General features: G+C 57.5%; 6 protein-coding genes across 6 annotated transcripts; 3 read left to right on the forward strand and 3 right to left on the reverse strand.

Moving 5' to 3' along the window:
- Positions 1-73: 73 nt before the first annotated feature.
- On the reverse strand, positions 74-2,080 carry JN550_012778 (uncharacterized protein; the record flags this gene model as incomplete). The annotated part of the gene is made up of 3 exons (XM_049311291.1): positions 74-213; positions 325-413; positions 507-2,080. 3 exons carry the CDS (start codon positions 2,078-2,080, stop codon positions 74-76), a joined length of 1,803 nt encoding a protein of 600 aa, XP_049165260.1.
- Positions 2,081-3,710: 1,630 nt separating this feature from the next.
- Positions 3,711-6,072, forward strand: JN550_012779 (uncharacterized protein; the record flags this gene model as incomplete). The annotated part of the gene is made up of 3 exons (XM_049311292.1): positions 3,711-4,033; positions 4,095-5,826; positions 5,887-6,072. The coding sequence occupies 3 exons, from the start codon at positions 3,711-3,713 to the stop codon at positions 6,070-6,072; spliced, it is 2,241 nt and encodes a 746-aa protein (XP_049165261.1).
- Positions 6,073-7,373: 1,301 nt separating this feature from the next.
- On the reverse strand, positions 7,374-10,365 carry JN550_012780 (uncharacterized protein; the record flags this gene model as incomplete). Its single annotated transcript, XM_049311293.1, has 4 exons — positions 7,374-8,244; positions 8,300-9,279; positions 9,390-9,456; positions 9,548-10,365. The coding sequence occupies 4 exons, from the start codon at positions 10,363-10,365 to the stop codon at positions 7,374-7,376; spliced, it is 2,736 nt and encodes a 911-aa protein (XP_049165262.1).
- Positions 10,366-12,369: 2,004 nt separating this feature from the next.
- Positions 12,370-14,104, forward strand: JN550_012781 (uncharacterized protein; the record flags this gene model as incomplete). The annotated part of the gene is made up of 2 exons (XM_049311294.1): positions 12,370-13,974; positions 14,072-14,104. 2 exons carry the CDS (start codon positions 12,370-12,372, stop codon positions 14,102-14,104), a joined length of 1,638 nt encoding a protein of 545 aa, XP_049165263.1.
- A 2,182-nt stretch (positions 14,105-16,286) lies between these two features.
- Positions 16,287-16,779, forward strand: JN550_012782 (uncharacterized protein; the record flags this gene model as incomplete). The annotated part of the gene is made up of 2 exons (XM_049311296.1): positions 16,287-16,398; positions 16,613-16,779. 2 exons carry the CDS (start codon positions 16,287-16,289, stop codon positions 16,777-16,779), a joined length of 279 nt encoding a protein of 92 aa, XP_049165264.1.
- A 459-nt stretch (positions 16,780-17,238) lies between these two features.
- On the reverse strand, positions 17,239-18,029 carry JN550_012783 (uncharacterized protein; the record flags this gene model as incomplete). The annotated part of the gene is made up of 4 exons (XM_049311297.1): positions 17,239-17,326; positions 17,391-17,683; positions 17,775-17,842; positions 18,017-18,029. The coding sequence occupies 4 exons, from the start codon at positions 18,027-18,029 to the stop codon at positions 17,239-17,241; spliced, it is 462 nt and encodes a 153-aa protein (XP_049165265.1).
- Positions 18,030-18,067: the final 38 nt, after the last annotated feature.

Genomic DNA, 18,067 nt, shown 5'->3' on the forward strand with positions numbered 1-18,067 from the left:
CAAACGCCAACATGAACGACCAAATGAAAATTCCAGACACGCCCAAGATGGCCGGGCGGTGTATCCTGCTCCGCTAAATCTCCTCGTTCCGCGGGGCCGTGGGCGTGGCCGGGTCCTCGGCCTCGTCGCCCTCGTACTTCTTGCAGAGCCCGAACCAGCCGCGCTTGAGGCAGCGGCCCTTGCCCCTGTTGGGCTGCGTCGTCGGCTCGGGGTCTGCCGGGGTGGTGGTGGTGGGCATTGGCGGTGGCGAGGTGATGGGGTGCGACGTAGACGTGGTTGTAGTAGTCGTCTTATCGTTGCAGCCGAACCAGCCTGGCGTCTCACAGGTCGTGGTACTCGTGGCCGTGGTGATGGTGGCACTTGGTACACTGGTGGCCGTTTTCGAGGTGGTAGTCTCATCTTTGCAGCCAAACCTGTGCAACGTTAGCAAAAGAAAAAAAAAGAAAAAAAAAGACAAAAAAAAAAGGCTGGCCATTAAGTCTGCAGATGGCGGGGGGTTCGCTTACCATCCAGGAGTCTTGCAGGTAGACGTCGACGTCGTCGTGGTGGACGTCGACGTGGAAGTTCCTGTCGTGGTTGTCGTCTCGTCGAGGCAGCCCCACCAGCCGGGCGTCTTGCAGGTTGCGGTCCGGGTGCGTGTCTTGGAGCTCGTGGAGCTGCTGGACGAGGTGGTCCCGTCGGTGCTGTTACTCTCGTACATCTTCCAGTTGCCGCAGTCTCGGCACTCGGGCGTGAACTTGCACTCGGGTACGGTGTCGTACTTCTTAATCACATCGTTGATGACGGATCGGATCTTGTGGGTGCCGATGCCCACGCGCCAGCCCTTGTCTGCTACCGTGTCGTAGGTACACTCATATCCCGAGTGGCATGCCGACTCCAGCGCGTACCCAGCAAACGAGCAAGAAGCCGTCGCTCCGTTGCAGGTCCCAATGTAGATGGGATCGGCCGTGTGTCCGAAGTGGTACGTCCCCGTGTACTCGCGGGTCTGCGGATATTGGGGGTCGGCGTGCGGCGGGACAGGGAGGCCCAGCCTGCCCGCCGCCAGAGCCTCGGGGACGGCCTCGAAAGTGACTACGGGCAGGCCATATGTCAGGCCGAGCAGAGAGCTGACGGCACCGCCGAGCGAATGGCCGACGACCCAGATGTTGGAGCCCTGGTAGATCTCGGTGACGTTGGCGTAGAGCTCACGGGCGGCCTGGTAGTATCGGTTCTCGGCACGCAGTGCCTGGACGACGCAGGTGTTGTTGCAGCTGTAGGTGCTCGTGGCGCAGTCGCAGACCTGGTGCCACGACCACTGGCCCTGCTGCGCACAGCAACAGCTGAAGAACAGGTTGTCGTTCTCCTTGTCGTTCGTGGTCGTCCCCTCTCCATCGAAGACGGCGGGCGATGTCCCCTTGAGACCGATGATGACGGTCGAGTTGGTCTCGTCGGCCCAGATGTGGCCCCGTAGTCCATCCGTCTCCCAGCCGAAGTCGGCGCTCCGGTTGTAGGGCGCACCAACCTCCTCCCAGTCGGGCATGCCCGGCTTCTCGACGTAGGCGTTGGCGGCGACCAAGGCCATGCTGAGGACGGTCCCCTTGTCGGTGACGTCCGGGCCCGGCACGTCATCGACGGACCAGGCCGAGGGCAGCCCGGCTAGCACGTATCCCCTCTGGCGGGCCTCGGCCACCATGGGGTCGACGACCTCGGGCCGCCTATCGACCAGACGCTCGATCTTGCGCGGCTTGCTCTTTGCCTTGAGCGGCGGTATCCGCTCGGCTGCGTGCCCATCCTCGGCCGCGAGCCAGACCTGGACGTCGGGGTTGACAACGTCGCGGCGGCGATGGAGGCCGGGGTGGCGGTAGGTGCCGTGGTGGAGGATGTGACGTAATGAGAAGGTGTGCTCGGCGGGCTGTGGTGGCTCTGGGACCAGAGGCGATAGTATGGGCGAGTCGTCTAGCACGAGCTGGGCCTGTTGATGCTGTGACTGCAGGGCGAGGGCGGGAGATGGCGAGATGGCGAGGAATGACAGCAGCAGCTGGGCGGTCACTCTGCCGGCAGAGGTACAGGTCGGGCGGGATCTCTGGGGGCGCGAGACCATCTTGCGTCGGTGGTGTCGTGGATCAGCTATGTGGAGGAGACAAAACGGCAGAACAGTCAGAGCTGGTCAACTGCGAGACTCGAGGCGGAATGCATGGAGGGAAGAGAGTGGGAACAGCCGGGTCACGATGGTAGTTGTGGTTATGGTTGTTGTTGTAAGTAGTTGCTGGGTCGGGTCTCGGGGGAGGATAGGCGGCCGACCGCATTCCAGGCTGGGGATTGGCAGCAGCCTGCAGCCTACAGTCTACAGCGGTACAGACGGTAGGTACGGTGGTACGGTGGTGCGGTGCTGTCACTGATGATACAGCGGACAGGCGGCGGGCCCCACAAAAATGCCATCGCGTGCCATGACCTATGACGCTCCGATACGGCGGCCACTGGTCCGCTGGTCCACTGGTCTACTGGTCCACTGGTCTACTGGTCCACTGGCGGCATGTGGCCGTCCGCCCTCAGGTCCTGGTCTTTCTGGCCTCACTAACCTCACATCTGTATTAGCACCAAATGCACTGTACATGCAACCCTTAGCGCTCACCAGCACCCCTGCAGCGGCCCCCATCCCCCATCTTATCTCGCCGGGATGGGGATGGGAAGGGAAGAGGTGATGCGCCACACGTATCCGGTTCAGGCAGCTCTCTTCTTAAGTCCTCTCTCGACGTCCATTTGACCCGAGCCTTCGGGGAGGCAGCCAGAAGGTGGTAGGATATCTGTCAACTTCTGCAGCTGCTCCATGTCTGTCAAGTCACCTGGTTATATCTTCAAGCTGCGTGCGGGTATATGTGCAACTGCCCTCTGCCCGTATTCTGTCATTGTTGCTGCTGTAACCTCGGGTGTATTAAACGACCAACCATTGCCTGTTGCTGGCGTCTGCTGCATAGTACAGCACTACTACTGCGTATCAAGCGCGTCGTCTAGTGGATCTGCAGTACATTGCCTACCCGTAGGTACCTACTGTTCTAGGCGCGCCCACTGAGCGAAAGCTCCGCCCCAGCTGGAGGTCTTCTCCACACTGCACTGCACCACTGCACCACAGCACCACAGCACCACAGCACCACCCGACGGCACCATTGCGCGTCGACTTATCGTCCGTCGATAAGCTGGCCACCCCAGGCGCAACCTGGAACCTGGAACCCGTTGTCTCAACGCCGGGTCCATCGCGTGCCATCACGAACATATACGGAGCCCCCCAAAAGCCGTTCTGCCCCGAGTCTGGAGTCTCGTCGAGTTCCCGAGACTCCCTCCAGCAACCGCCCGCCGCTCTGCTCTTCTTCCCGTGTGCCCCAAGGATCGGCATGATATAGCGGTGATATGATATAATTGCATCATTTGCTGATCCGCCTGTCACACCACACTCGTTTGTCCAGCTGCTCATAGGTACGTTGAGCTAAACCAACCAATGCGCCCCCTCCCCTGTTACAGGTTTCATGCCGGTCCAAACAATTCATGCCCGCTCTCGCCCGCCTGTCTGCCTGCCTGCCTGCCTGCCAGACAGACCTACACGCACACAGCTATATGTAGTTGTGGTAGTTAAGCAGGCAGGCAGGCAGGCAGGAAGTCAGGTGCTGTTTGTTCTCTTGCAACCCTCCCACAGGTTGGCCGCACACTCGCACACTCGCGCCGAGCTAACCCCCATCATGTCCTTCAGTATCACGGCCTTCATGGCTTCCTCGTCGCCCTCCAAGGGCTCCGAACCCGCCCCCGGCGCCCTCCGTACCACACGATCCTTCTCGCGTCACGAATCGCAGCAGGCCCCAGAGCCCTTGACGCGCTCCCAGCGGGCAAACACCTTCCAGAACGGCAGCTCGACCCCCGAGATCACCGTGGGGCAGCACAGGTCCCCGAAGTCCGCCGCCCCGGATGCCTTCGAGGCCGATGAGGCCGACGACCCTGTCGAGCCCCCGAGAGCTTCCGTCGACCTGGATGACATCCCAATCGAGCTGGTCAGCACCATAGACAAGTATGTTGAACCTCTGTTCAGACCTGCAGTGGAGGGACCCCAACTAACCCGCCGGGCTCAGCTTCATCGACTCGCTGAATGCCAAAGTCCAACCGTCGCCCCCGAATATTGAGAAGATCTCGAGACGCTTCCAGGATTTCTACGCAACCGCCGCCCAGCACATCCAGACACACGTCGCAAGTCTGGCCACAATACAGAACCGCACCGACTCTGCGCGGCCCGCCATCGCCACCAGGCCGTCGGCCGCCAGCCTTCTCCGAGCCAAGGCCGCGTCGCTAGCCAACAAGGAGAAGCCCAAGGGCGCCTCGACGCCAGAGCCGGAGCAGCAGATGCTCACTGCTGAGGAGTTCGCCAAGAGGAAAAAGGCGAGAAAGGCGCTGGAGCACAAGAAGGTGCTCCTCGAGGAGGCCGTGGAAAGGCGGCTGTGCGAGGGCATATACGACCGCATCTACCGTCATAGAACCACACACGATGAGGCCCAGGACGACAAGCTGAGGTCGAAAACGGCTGCCCTAGCCTTGGTGGGCATTGGGCCGGCAGACTTGGGGGTCGACCTTGGTGAACCTGCCGACGACGGCCCCGAAGCTGCCGCAAAGAAGCAGGCCGAGATCAGCCAGTATCTGGAGCAGGCGCGGAAGGACTTGATCGTCATGAACGAGAAGAGGTACCCACTGGGCAAGCTGAATTATCTCAAGGCGGCGCACAAGAGCATTGTAGACACGCTTTCTCACTTTCATCCCTCTTCGTCAGCGGACGAGATCATGCCCATGCTCATTTACACCCTGATTACGATGCCTCCGGAGAAGCTGAATGTCATCAGTGACTCTCAGTTCATCCAACGATTCCGCTGGGAAGAGAAGCTCGAGGGCGAAGCCGCGTACTGCCTCACTAATCTCGAGGCGGCCATTACCTTCCTCGAAACGGTTGACCTGGCCAGTCTTCGCGCAGATGAGTCTCTGGCCGGCCCATCCAAGCTCGGAAGCACGCCGGGGACTCCGAGGAACGAGACATTCCCTCCGGCGTATACCCCTGGCCTCTCTGCAGCTGCTTCCAGCCCGGCCGTCGTCACACCGGCGAGTGCTTCTAGCATGAAACCGCCACCCTCTCCCACGACTGCTCGGGCAACAATGCAGCGCCGTAGGCTGAGCGATCTCATACAGACGCCGGCACAAGCGATTGGGAACGCCAGCGACTCGTTCTTCAATTCTGCGGATCAGAGCATCAAAAACATCAGCACCAGTCTGGAGGGGAGCTACAAGTTTTGGGTAGGCAAATTCAAGGAGACCACGGCAGGTGGGAAGGATATAGAGGTGCCAAAGACCTTGGAAGACGCTCGAAAGCTGATTGGAACGCCTCCTCCGGACGATGATGCTTCCGTCGACGGGACGAGCTCGGTGCAAGGCGTGGACGACAACGAGAGCCCCGCGGCCAGCAGAGAAGACCGGGTTCTGAGTCTCGTCGGTGGCAGAAAGGCATCCATTGCCTCGAGGGACCGAAGCACGGACAGCACGCGGAGCGCTCGTAGTGCGAGCAGCTCAAAGAAGGTGGTCTTTGCCGCCGAAGACAACAAGGAGAAGGCCCCGGGGACTACGGCGACCCCGCCTCCCAACGCGTCAAACCCTGCCTTGGTTGACCAGGTGCGGAATCTAGGCAATTCCCTGAATCCGATGAACAGGTTCTCGGGGATCAGCATGATGCGTGGTTTCGGCCGATCCGCCACCACGCCTGTCCCGGCCGCGGCCGGAAAGGACCAACCTGCCGCCAAGACGGTGGATGGCGGCGACCTGGCCACAGTAAGGCTCCCTCGTGTATCTACGTTACGGACATCGGCAGATGCTAACAATATTTCCCAGGCATTCCCCGACATCGCCGCGGCGCTGCCCCCAAAGGACGTGCCGCAGATCAAGCCGCCCAACAAGCGCTTCATGGAGCTGCAGAACCCGGCCGACCTCCGGCTCGGCGAGGTGCTGGAGCTGCTGCGCGACTACCGACGGCTGGCCAACGCGTTGAAGGAGCGCGATGCGTTCAAGGAGGCTTGAGCACCCAGATACGACTAAATTACACCCCGGGACACGCGTGGTCCAGAGATGTGTACCCATGTCCGCTACAGCAGGCCGCTGGGCGCCTCTAGCCGTAGCCACAGCTGAGATGCACTCGGTGCACGGCGACATGCGACAGACAGCACCGACATAGAGAAGACAAAAAAAGGGATTAGAGGCATACAGGACCAGGGGGGTTTTCATCTCACCGGAATGGGGCGGGGCATTGCATGGTCTGGCGTCTGCAGCTTTTGTTTTCCGACAGTTTATTTGGTTTCTGGCTGCTTTTTTGGTTAATGGAGTTTACTAGCGGATGGGATGGGCTGGGGAATCTGTATTGGACTACACAAATGCACATATGTTGCCCTCTTCCGGCGCAAGCGAAGACTTGGACTTGGGGCGTTCCTGGACCGAGAGACTTTGTGATGAATTTCAAAGGAACAGCATCTTCCGTGTCGGCTCTGTCTCTGACGGGGGAGATTTATCTGTCTGTCTGTTGAAATTTGGCAGTGTTGTGGACATGCCCATCGGACAGCACCATCTTGCTAGGAGATGGCCTTAAATAGTATCATGTGTGTGCATACATACATGTATACAGCCCGAGCAGCTGATCCTACATCATTCCAATCTATTCACATGCAATCGAGTCGAGTCACGGACACAGGTACAAACACGAAAGGCCTAATAAGATACAACAGGTTCGTACAGCGATATATATCATCTTGTATTATATGCCAGTCTGCGGTGTATGCTTTATTTCTCTTTTTGTCTGTTCTGTTTGTTTATTTGTTTGCTTGCTTGCTTGCTTGCTTTCTTGCTTGCTGTTGTGAGGGGAATCTTTTCCTAATGCCAGTCGGTCCGCATGGACGCAAAGGCTGCCCGCCGAACCGGCGATACTTTTGCGAAGAGCCAGTCTTCAAGAAGAAGCCACCGGCCCATTCCCCCCCTTTTCCCTCCCTGCTGTTCCCTCCCAGCGTCAGACCGCAAAACCCCTCCCCAATGAACACCCCGGATGATGCTATTACCCTAAGTACAAATAGATAGAAAAAGGAGGCTGTAAAGCCTATGGTGGTGATGATGAGCTGGCGACATTGCGCCCAGATTGGATACGCTTAGCCAAGAATGACGAAAACAAGAAAAAGGGGGTGAGGATATAATGCTAGCATCTTGGTTTACTCGTCCTGGTCGGACGGAAAGGGGAATGAGTAAGTAGTAGTATAGCCGTCTGGCGGCGCTACGTACGTTGTCTCTCTCTCTGCACCTCTGCCAAGACTTTCGGAAGGGGTATTTAATCCTCACTTCTAATGCACGCCGTTGACCTTCTTCGTCGGGCTGCTCCGTCCGTTCCCGTTGGTGATATCCGACAGGACACCGCCGGCGCTCCCGCCGGCGCCTTGGTCGCTCATGAGCTTCTCCATGAAGCTGATGTAGTCGAACTGCGGCACGCCCCGGTCCTGGGCCATGTCGGGCCCCTTGTGCTCGGGGACGATCTCGATGAGCTTGTCGATGACCTCGTCGGGCACGAGCGAGTGGCGGAGATCCATCTCGGTGACGTAGGGCTTGCCGTCGGCGACCTCGCGGAACGACTGGAAGACCTGCTCGGCCGTGTTCTGGTCCTCGGTGACGTCGACCATGAAGCGGATAAACTGCTCGAACGAGACGCGGTCGCGGCCGCGTGCCGTGTCCACGAAGTAGTCGTGCATCTCGTCCTCGGAGAACACCAGACCTAGAGACGCCAGGGCGGCGCTGAACTCCAGCTCCGACAGGGAGTTGGTGTCGTCGCGGTCAAAGTGACGGAAGACGGATTCAAACTCTTCGAGCTGGATAGGTGTCAGGTTTGTCATGTTCCGTGCGACCATCTGGTTCTCGAGGAAGGCGAGCTTCTTAGAAACGGATGACTTGACCAGTCCGAGTTCATATGACAGCTCGTCATAAGTATATGTTGTAAAGTCGTTTTCTTCAATGTTGGCCTCCTGGCACTTTGCATCGACAGCCTCGATGGTCTTTAGGTAAGCGTCTAAAGGTGGCAGGTTGTCTGATAGCCTCCGGACATGGAGAAGCTGGTCTTCCACCTCGCCCTCCAAGCCAGAGATGGCAACCTGCATTGTGTTTAGGGCGAGAGCGAAGTCGTTGGCCTTGTCGGCAAATGACTTGCGGAGAGCATTTTTGATACTGCACACTGGTTAGCGGGCTGGTTTGGATGCCCGGTCGAAGGGAGTTAACTTACTCTCTGATGGTCTCATTGATCAGCTGGCCACGCATCATCTCGGCCTTGGTAAGGCCTGCCCACTCCTTGTCCAGGGTGGCCAGGCCCAACTCTGGCGGCGGCTCATATGCCCTGAGGCGATACGTAGCCATCTTGGTCTTGATGTTCCCTAACAAGGTCGCCAGCTCGCTCTTCTCGGCAACCCACTCCCTCTTCTTGCCTCTCTTGTGGGAAGCAAACTCGGTGGCCTGCTTCTTGGCGTCGACATAGGTTCCTTCGAACTTTGCCTGTTGCCACGCCTCCATCTGCTCCCTGATCTGCCGGAGCAGCTCTGCCATCCGCCTTTCGTAGGCACTCTGCATCTCCCAGGCACCCTGCATGTTGTTGATGAACTTCTCGACACGACGGCCGGCGTTCTCCACCTTCTCCATCTGGGAGAAGGCGTGGAACCAGTAGGCGATGTAGGTCATCAAACTCCTCTCGTCGGGCTTGGCCACGTCGCAGACATCCTCCACGTCGAGCAGCGCCGGGATACCGATCTCCTTGTGGGCGATATCGAAGGCGAGCTGCATGTTGCCCCTGTGGTCCGACTTGTCGAGGGCGTCGTAGTCGATGAGGTCGGGGCGGTGGATGTCCAGCAGGGCGCAGAAGGCGAGGCCGTCGTTCCAGCTGGTGCTGAAATCCCTGACATCAACCTCGTCATAGCATGCGGTCTTACGCTGACACCACAGGAGGAGACCCTCCTTGGCCGTCATGCCCTCCTCGTTGATGTCGCTGATGGTGAACCGGAGAATCAGGGTCCAGATCAGGCCCAGGATGATCTTGCGGTTGCCGTCCACCACATCCTCGGCGCCGATGTTGGTCATCTGGATGCCCCTCGACTTGACAAAGTTGAGCGACAGGTTTGCGTTCTCGAACCTCTGCACTCGCATCTTGGGTTTGGCGGCATAGCGACCTAGGGACTCGTTGGACAGACACTCGAGAAGGTGAATGAGGATGACCTGAAAATTAGGCGAGCAATTAGCAACTGGGGAATTGGAGCTTGCCGTCTGCGGCCTGCAGTCTGAAGTCTGGGGACTAGAACTAGAGCTCGTCCGAATGTCAAACTTACACCATCACTTAAATCTGCCACTAGGTCCTTGACCTCCTTGCCCCTGGGCTCGATCTTTGTGTTGAGCCTGTTGCACGCCAGCCTGATTAGTCCTCGAACATGGTATAAATTTTCTGTCTGGTCTCTTGCCAGAGGACCGAAAAAAAGGCACGACTCACCATTTCGTAAACGTCTTTTGCTGGACGTTGATCCATTTGTGGTCCATCTTGGACAGGGCCGACTTCTGGTCAGGGGCGGCACCCGCAGGGTCGGACGAGGCGTGGGAACTGGCCGACGAGTGGCGCTGGAAGCTCTTTGTCTTGGTCGGGTCCTTCAGCGAGTCCCGCTTGGGCAGTGAGATGCTGCTGAGGGTGGCGGATCGCTGGACACGGGCGGCATGCAAGGCGGGCTGGGCGCGGTTGGCGAGCGAGTTGCGGGTGCGCCTGGAGCGAGGGGGAGTCGTCGGCGGCGCCGGAGACGGAGAGGCGGATGCGGATACGGTGCTGCTGTACCTGGGCGCGGGCGACCGCGGTGGCGTGCGGGGGGTTTCTGCAGTGTGCTGGGTGGGCGAGGTGGTGACGGTCGATACAGATACCTGGCTGGCCGAGTCGTCCGAGGAGTCGTCGTCGTCGGCGTACGTAGAGCTGTCTCTGCTGCTGGTGCCTGTGCCGGTGCTGTGTCTGCTAGTAGTATTATTGACTGCCCGTGGCGGCGGCGGCGGTGGTGGTGGTGGTGGTGGTGGTGATAATGCAGTGGATGGGGCGTCAACAAGGCTGTTGTCGGGCTGCAGGTCCGGGAAGGCCTCGGTCAGTGTGTACTCGACGCCAAATTGGCTGTTGGCTGGCGCTGGCGTCGGTTGCCCAGCAGCAGCGGGCTCCAGCGTCGCAGCGGGTGCCAAGTTGGCAGCGGGCTCAGCGGGCTCAGCAGGCTCCGCGGCCGCGCTAGCGCTGTCGGCACCCCTATTCCCCCCGCCATTGCGCTTGAAGAAGGCAAGCATCCTCGCTTGACGCGCCGCTACCCGCTAAATCGCCCAATCAATAACGCCTGGCTGCAGGTGTCGGTCGGCGCCGTCTTGCCGTCCCCCAGGGGTTCTGGGTTCTGGGTTCTGGGCTCTGGGGCTCGGGGGGGCCTCTTGACAGGCCGATTTCCAGGTTGCTCGTCTGTTGCTGGTTAGACTCGCAGCGCGGGGGCCCGGCAGATGAAGATCGATCGCAGCCCTCGCCCTTTCCAATCCGATCTTCAGGGTCTCGCCCGCGGATCCGTATGTCAGTCAGCCTCGAGCCGGACTCGAGTCGTCGTTCGGCGCCTGGCGTCACGCTTTCTTCACGTCTTTCTTCACTTGGGGGGGCCGAAGCAGTAGGATCAGCAAGAGCTCTGGAACATCAAATCCTCCCGACTTGTGTGCGGCCACATGCCCTCAAATACAATTGCGCTCTCCTGCCGTGTCAACTACTTCGTTAGCCGCCTCAACTCCCTTATGCGTTTCCTGTCTTCGTGGCCGTCTTTCTACTTTGGGATAGGCCTGGGTATATCTGCCACAGGCCGGCTTCTGAAACATCGTCAACCCGATCCTTGGCTCCTCCACCGCCGCCTCTCACTGGCCTTGCTGGCCTGTCCGTCCATTCTTGGGGTTGCTGACCGGCAGGGGTCCCTATCGCACACAAGCATCTTGTCCCATCCTGTCCTATCCATCAGCCAGATCTCCCCTATTGTGGGCTGTGCCACCCCGATGTAAGTCATTCATGCGTCCCCATGTTGCGGCGCCATACATAGTACAGCCTAGCTTCAGGTCTGTTCCCTCGTCGCTGTTGATCACTGGGGGTGGGGTTTCTCAAACAGTCCTGGCCAATGTCCTCGTAGCTAGAGCGCTGCTGCTCGCAATCAGGCAATGTGCACGCTTCTAAGCGGGTCCCATGGCTGCAAACTTGTAACGACGACGACGGTGGGTTCGACCTTCGTCGACTACTATTTGTCCGCGCCTACAAACTCGAGACTGTAGAAGTTGGCCTTGAATTCCACAGCTTCTATGCATGAAGTATCTCCCCCGTTGGCCCCCGTTGGGGCGAAGTCGATCCCCCAGTGTTTTGCATAAACCGCCAGTGCTAGCTCTGACAAGCGATGCATCAACGCCTGCGATAACACTACCTCAGGTAGCTCTGGCATATATTCTCTGCCTGCGAACACACCCTGCCATCTAACTTGATGGGCTGATGACAGCCTTCCTGGCTCGTACGTTTACGTCAGCTCGGTGATCTGTTGATCTGCAAAGGGAACGGCCGCTTGGAGATGGAAAGCCGTTTGACAGGGTCTACACTCCTGCCTCATGCTTCTACTATGGTGCATCATGGACTCGGAGCACTCCCAGGCTGAAGCCGCCAGTATCACAGCCGAATTTGTTGCTAAGAATACTCTCCGAGTGAGATCTGGTCATTGTATTCGGACATGGTCTGAACGGCAACACAACCTGAAGCGAATCCGGGCGGCTTTAACAAACCACGCTTCATGACCATGATCTGCCACTTCAGGCTATTGGTATTGCTCGAGCCGCAAGATGAACCCAGGTCCACCCGGCAGGCCAACTGCACAAGTCTTTGTAGAACACGGGCTTCTTGAGCTTGTTTACGAGAGATTCCATCTCAAGAGCGTGACTCATATCGGTGCAAGTTTCAAGATTGCATTACTTCTCAAGTGGCTTGGTTCTGCGACCTAGTCCCAAGATGTCACATCTAGATGAATCGTCCGGTCGAGAAAAAGCATAGATCCGTCCGTGTCTTGGCAGACCCAACAGCGTGGTGCTGCGGTCTAGCGCCCACCACCTGTGCACCGTGATCTGCGATTGGCCGGCCGTTGAGCGCCGGTCCGTGACGACCCGATCTCGCCATTGCGACGCCGAGCGAGCTCCGTAATGCGGGCCTCGCCTTTTTTTCTGTGTTGCTGCTCGATCGCAGTCCCGTCGCCCGTCTCTGACAGGAGCAGCATTGCGCCGACCGATCTAATCAACATGGCCTGCAGATCGAGAATCACGCCTGTCCTGCGCTGTGCGCGCGTCTCTGGCCTGGCCAGGGCCGTCGGCGGATCTGGTGCCTCCGCAACCGCTCTGCGATGCATCGCGACCTCGAGCCCGCGACAGCTCAGGGCGTCGGCGCCGGCCACGGCCAAGTTCACGACCGACACGTACCCGGACCTCAAGCGGGACTCGCGCTTCGCCCAGATCACCGACGACCACGTCGCCTACTTCAAGGACCTCCTCGGCAAGGAGTCGGCCGTCATTGACGGCGTCACGACCGAGGTCTCCTCCGACGACATGGAGCCGTACAACGGGGACTGGATGCGCAAGTACCGCGGACACTGCAAGCTGGTGCTCAAGCCTGGGTCGACAGAGGAGGTCAGCAAGATCCTCAAGTACTGCAACGATAACATGCTGGCCGTGGTGCCCCAGGGTGGAAACACAGGGCTCGTGGGCGGTTCCGTGCCGGTCTTTGACGAGATTGTCATCAACACCAGCCGCATGAACCAGATCCGCTCGTTCGACGACGTGAGCGGTATCCTGGTCGCGGACGCCGGTGTTGTGCTGGAGGTTGCGGACCAGTTCCTCGCGGAGAAGGGCTATATCTTCCCCCTGGATCTTGGTGCCAAGGGATCCTGTCACATTGGTGGGAATGTCGCGACCAATGCAGGTGGCCTCCGTCTGCTGCGCTACGGAAGTTTGCACGGCAGCGTTCTGGGCATTGAAGCTGTTCTGCCCGACGGCACCATTGTGGACGACCTGAGCAAGCTGCGCAAGAACAACACCGGCTACGACCTGAAGCAGCTCTTCATCGGTGGTGAGGGCACCATTGGCATGATTACCGCTGTATCCGTACAGTGCCCTCAAAGGTCGAGTGCCGTCAATGTGGCTTTCCTGGCCGTCGACTCGTACGAGAAGATGCAGCAGACCTTCAGGGAAGCAAGGCAACAGCTGGGAGAGATCCTGTCGGCATTCGAGCTCATGGATCTGAGGAGTCAGCAACTCGTTCACAAGGTCCGCAGCAGCAAAAGCCCCCTGGATGGCGAGCACCCGTTTTACTGCCTGATCGAGACGAGCGGCTCCAACGCCGACCACGATACTGAGAAGCTGGGCAACTTCCTCGAGGACGTCATGAGCAAGGAGATCGTGACAGACGGTGTCTTGGCCCAGGACGAGACGCAGCTCCGGTCCCTGTGGAGCCAGAGAGAAGGCATACCCGAGTGCCTGGGCCACTGGGGCGGCGTGTACAAGTACGACGTGTCGATCCCGCTCGAGGACATGTACCGGCTCGTGGACGAGACGCGCGAGAAGATCGACGCGGCCGGCCTGCGCGGCGACACGGACGAGTTCCCCGTCGTCGACGTCGTCGGGTACGGCCACATGGGCGACTCGAACCTGCACCTCAACGTCGCCGTGCGCCGGTACGACAAGCGCGTCGAGCAGGTGCTGGAGCCCTTCGTCTACGAGTGGATCGCCAAGGTCAACGGCAGCATCAGCGCCGAGCACGGCCTCGGCATCGCCAAGAAGAACTACATCGGCTACAGCAGGAGCGAGACCATGGTCGGCCTGATGAAGCAGATCAAGAATCTATATGATCCGGTAAGTCACGATACTCACCTACCCCTTTGCCCCCAGGCCCTATTATTTCCTGGAGGCCAGTGTACCGGTTATGAGTGTTGACTAACAAGTTATACAGAATGGCATCATGAACCCGTATAAATATTTATAAAACCATAGTACAGAATGTAACATCAGATGTCAACCCCATAGCTAGACGATTGCACAATCCTCCGTGACCAATGCTCCTCTCTTCTAGCTCTTCGCCAGCAATGTACCCGCAAACAAACTGCACATGACCTCAACAATACTGCACGGCGGTGGCAGGGCAAATACAAAAGCAAAAGGCCTCGCCCAGCTTTGGGTTCCCGACACGTAGACACGACAGAGTACCCATAGTGCGGTGCAATGCAGAGTAGATGCACTGCGCAGCATGTCCTACAGCATATGCGCCCAACAAATTTCTCAGCTCGGTTTTTCTTTTCCCCTGCATCATGCATTGCGCGCACACACGCAGGACACACTACACTTGGGACAACGCAGTATGCAGAACATGTGAAACACACATGGACCAGCTGTCAAGGTCTGAGACCGCAGCTGCAGTCAGGCTGTGCGTGAGATCGAGCATCATGTACATGTAGGTGCGGATGCAGTAGCCTTTCTTCTGCGTTCGGAGCTTGCCACATGCCTGAGACATGTTCGTCCGATGGTTGGCTGTTGCTTGGTGGTCATGCAGCTCGAGTAGCAAATGAGAAACGGGTCGAACCTAATCATGAGCAAAGGATGTGTCAGCCCATCGCGTATATTAATAGCGATCGTATCAGATGGCTGAAGAGAACATTTAGGCAAGAAATCTGGGATAGCGCTGCGTTCTAGTCCATCTCTGCTCCTTATATCGAGCGAGATAGATATTTCAGCCGATAAGCTTAAGGGTAGACTTTTGTCCTGGGCAGCTGGGCTACACGGCAACAATATTCATATCGGGATATTTCTTGCTTTGTATAAATGCGCAGCATGAATTATGCTGACGTGACGAATGCAGTGGCTTCATCGTGTCTGATATTTCGGGCATTTCAAGACGCACAGTGGACTTCGATAGATAGCAATTGGATATCGGGTGCTGGGGAGAATTCATTCAAATGAGAGCTGCATATTAGTCCTTCCGTAGAAATATGAGTTCTGACAAACATTGGTAACCCAGGTGCATACTCTTACATTTAAGCTGGAAGCCGCTGGTAGTCGGTCTGCAGAAATGCTATACGAAAGTCCCACGTTCACTTGAAGAATTCCCTGAATCACAGTTCCTGTTGTTTCTGAGATTCCGATACGTAACCACCGCGAGCCCTAATTACTTGTGACTTGTGGTATTAATGTTCTCAAGTCTGTCGCTGCTCGTGATTATGTTTACGTCGCCGCCGGGTCCAAATCCACCTTGAAGTATAATGTCCACATCTACCCAAGCCGACAGAGCAACCGATTGGTGCTCTGCACCTGTCATTCAATAAATCATATATATCTATTTACCTCATCCTTCTCTCACACATGAACCCAGTTACTTCGTCCAACCAGAAAGTACTCGCACCTACAATCAGTGACCGGCAGTCTCAAAGCATACCAGTTCAAGTCCCACACCGCCCAGAAAGAGCGAAGACCAACAGAGCTGAATCTCCTGCAACACACAAATATACCTCACCAAAGGCGGGCATGGAATGGACCCCCATTTCACATTCCTATAAAACTTCGTTAGTGACCACGTCCGGAACACTCCGGTGGTTGGAGCTCTCTTTTTTTTTTGGCCCTTCCTGCTCCATGACCTTTGAGGAAGTAGTTGTCCTGTATCACTATACGCTTGCCATCCCCTAGAGCGCATGCAATGCACTATGCTGATTGGCCAGACTGGCCCGCGTCCGTATCGTTTCAGCACAAGTATATGCAGCATTGCCTGTGTGCATCCCACGGGTTGATTCACTGGCACATTCTTCAATGATTGCAATCACGGCAGCTTTTGGATTACTATCATTATTCCCATGAAACATCCGCCCTCGACACGCTGTGACTGCCATCGTGTGCATCGTCCATAGTACTGTACGTAGGCGATGACCCAGGCCTACTGTATTCTTGCGCTAAGGCCGCCGATAAGATAAGCATCGGGAGCTGTCCAAATTTGCTACTGGAGTCAGCGCCGCTGGATCGCAAGCATCATCGAGAAAGCGCCGCCAAAAATCCGCAGCAGAGACCTATCTGTACAATCAACGCAGCCATACCCCCCCTCCGCGGCCCTCGTCACCACTTCGAATTACCCGCGCCTCCCTCTGAACAGCCACCTCCCGACCCCCTCCATAAAGCAAGCGAAAATGGACGCCTCGGACCTCTCCAACTTTGACCTCGAGAAGCTCAACGAGAAGGACAAGGCCGAGCTGCGGCAGTTCCTGGGCAACGAGAACCAGAAGGCGCGCGTGCAGTCCAGTAAGCATATACTCAGAGTCCTCCCACACCTCAGCCTTACCCGGGGCTTCTGATCGGGAGAGTCCCTCTGCCTCCTCGAGACAGACCCCTCTACGTCTAGCGGAACCCAGACTTTCCATTGTCAGGGCTGGGCCAGCGGCTAGCCACGCCAACCCGAGACTCTCACGCGAAAGATATGAATTCCGGCTAACGTCTGCTCCTCCCCTATCTGTAGTGGTCCACTCCCTCACCGACATGTGCTGGAAGAAGTGCGTCACGGGATCGATCAAGCAGGGCGCCATGGACAAGAACGAGCAGAGCTGCATGGCCAACTGCGCTGACCGGTTCCTCGACGCCAGCAGCCTGACGATGAAGCACCTGCAGAACCTGAGACAGGGTTGAGAAGCGCAGGAGAGAAGGTTGGATAGCCAGTCAGTCAGTCCAGGGGCGGAGAGTAAATCACTTGCATGGCCCGAGGCACGGGGAGCATAAGCGACAGGACAGGCGGCCCGGCTGCTTGTGTTGAACGCAGGGCCGAGTATTACTTGGTCGGTACCCGTTCACACAACAGACTAGACATTGTTTGTATATACAATGTAACATAATGTACGATACCATTTACACCTGGAGCATTTGCATCACATCACATGCATATACGTGACAGCCAGACACATCGAGACTCGTTGGAAGAAAATGTTTTTGGTCATGAGAGGGCGGCAAGTAAATTCATTTTCCATTGACCTCATAAGCCTACCCTTTAGGCGAACGCCGTTCTCAATGCAAAGATCCCTTGGGCTTGAACCACCCTCACAATGACATGCCAACCCATCATAACAGCTGTCTACCCAACCCAGGTCGCGCTTAAACGAGAGCGAGCTTGGTGGCAGCAATGTCGAGAGCATCGACATCAGCAGTCAGGCGGCAGTAGGCCTTCTTGGAACCATCGGGGCTATAAGATTCAGTCGTCAGCAAATGGATCCCGCAGACAAAGGACGGATATGACAAATACATACCGGACGAGGGTGTTGATCTTGGCGGTGTCAATGTCGTAGAGCTTCTTGAGGGCACCCTTGATCTGGGCCTTGTTGGCCTTGACGTCGACGATGAAGACGAGGGTGTTGTTCTCCTCGATCTTCTTCATGGCGCTCTCGGTGTTGAGCGGGTGGACGATGATCTTGTGCTCGTCCAGGCGGGGCTCATGGGGGATGGACTTGCGGTGGTACTTGGGAGCACGCGAGAGCTGGAGGGTCTTGGGGCGGTGGAAGGTGGTCGACAATCTGACCTTGCGCTTCTTCTGGGCATGGCCCTGTATGGAGCAAGTCAGCATCGAGTCCCGGTCTGATATGGTTCGGTTGTTCCCGAGTCGGCGGGATGGGAGATCAAGAAAGTAAACTTACACCCTTGAGGACAGCCTTGGCAGCAGCGCTGGCCTTCTTGTTGCCCTTGGGCGCCTTGGAAGCACCACCTGTGTCAGAAACGCATCAGCAATCGCTCTTTCTAGAAGAACTCGCAAGATCTGCTGCAGCTTGATGCACCGTCGGGCCCGCCTCACCCAAGAGGCAGGCGACTTCGCGGGGACCGCATGTCGCAGAGCTGAGATGGATGCGTGCGTGCGCTTGTGTAGTGTAGTGTCAAGTACCTTTAGGAGTCATTTTGTCGGTCGGCTCTGGTATTCCGTCGTTGCCGTCGT

The sequence above is a fragment of the Neoarthrinium moseri genome (assembly GCF_022829205.1).
Source record: "Neoarthrinium moseri strain CBS 164.80 chromosome Unknown scaffold94_Wmoseri_CBS_16480, whole genome shotgun sequence".
NCBI classification, from domain to species: Eukaryota; Fungi; Ascomycota; class Sordariomycetes; order Amphisphaeriales; family Apiosporaceae; genus Neoarthrinium; species Neoarthrinium moseri.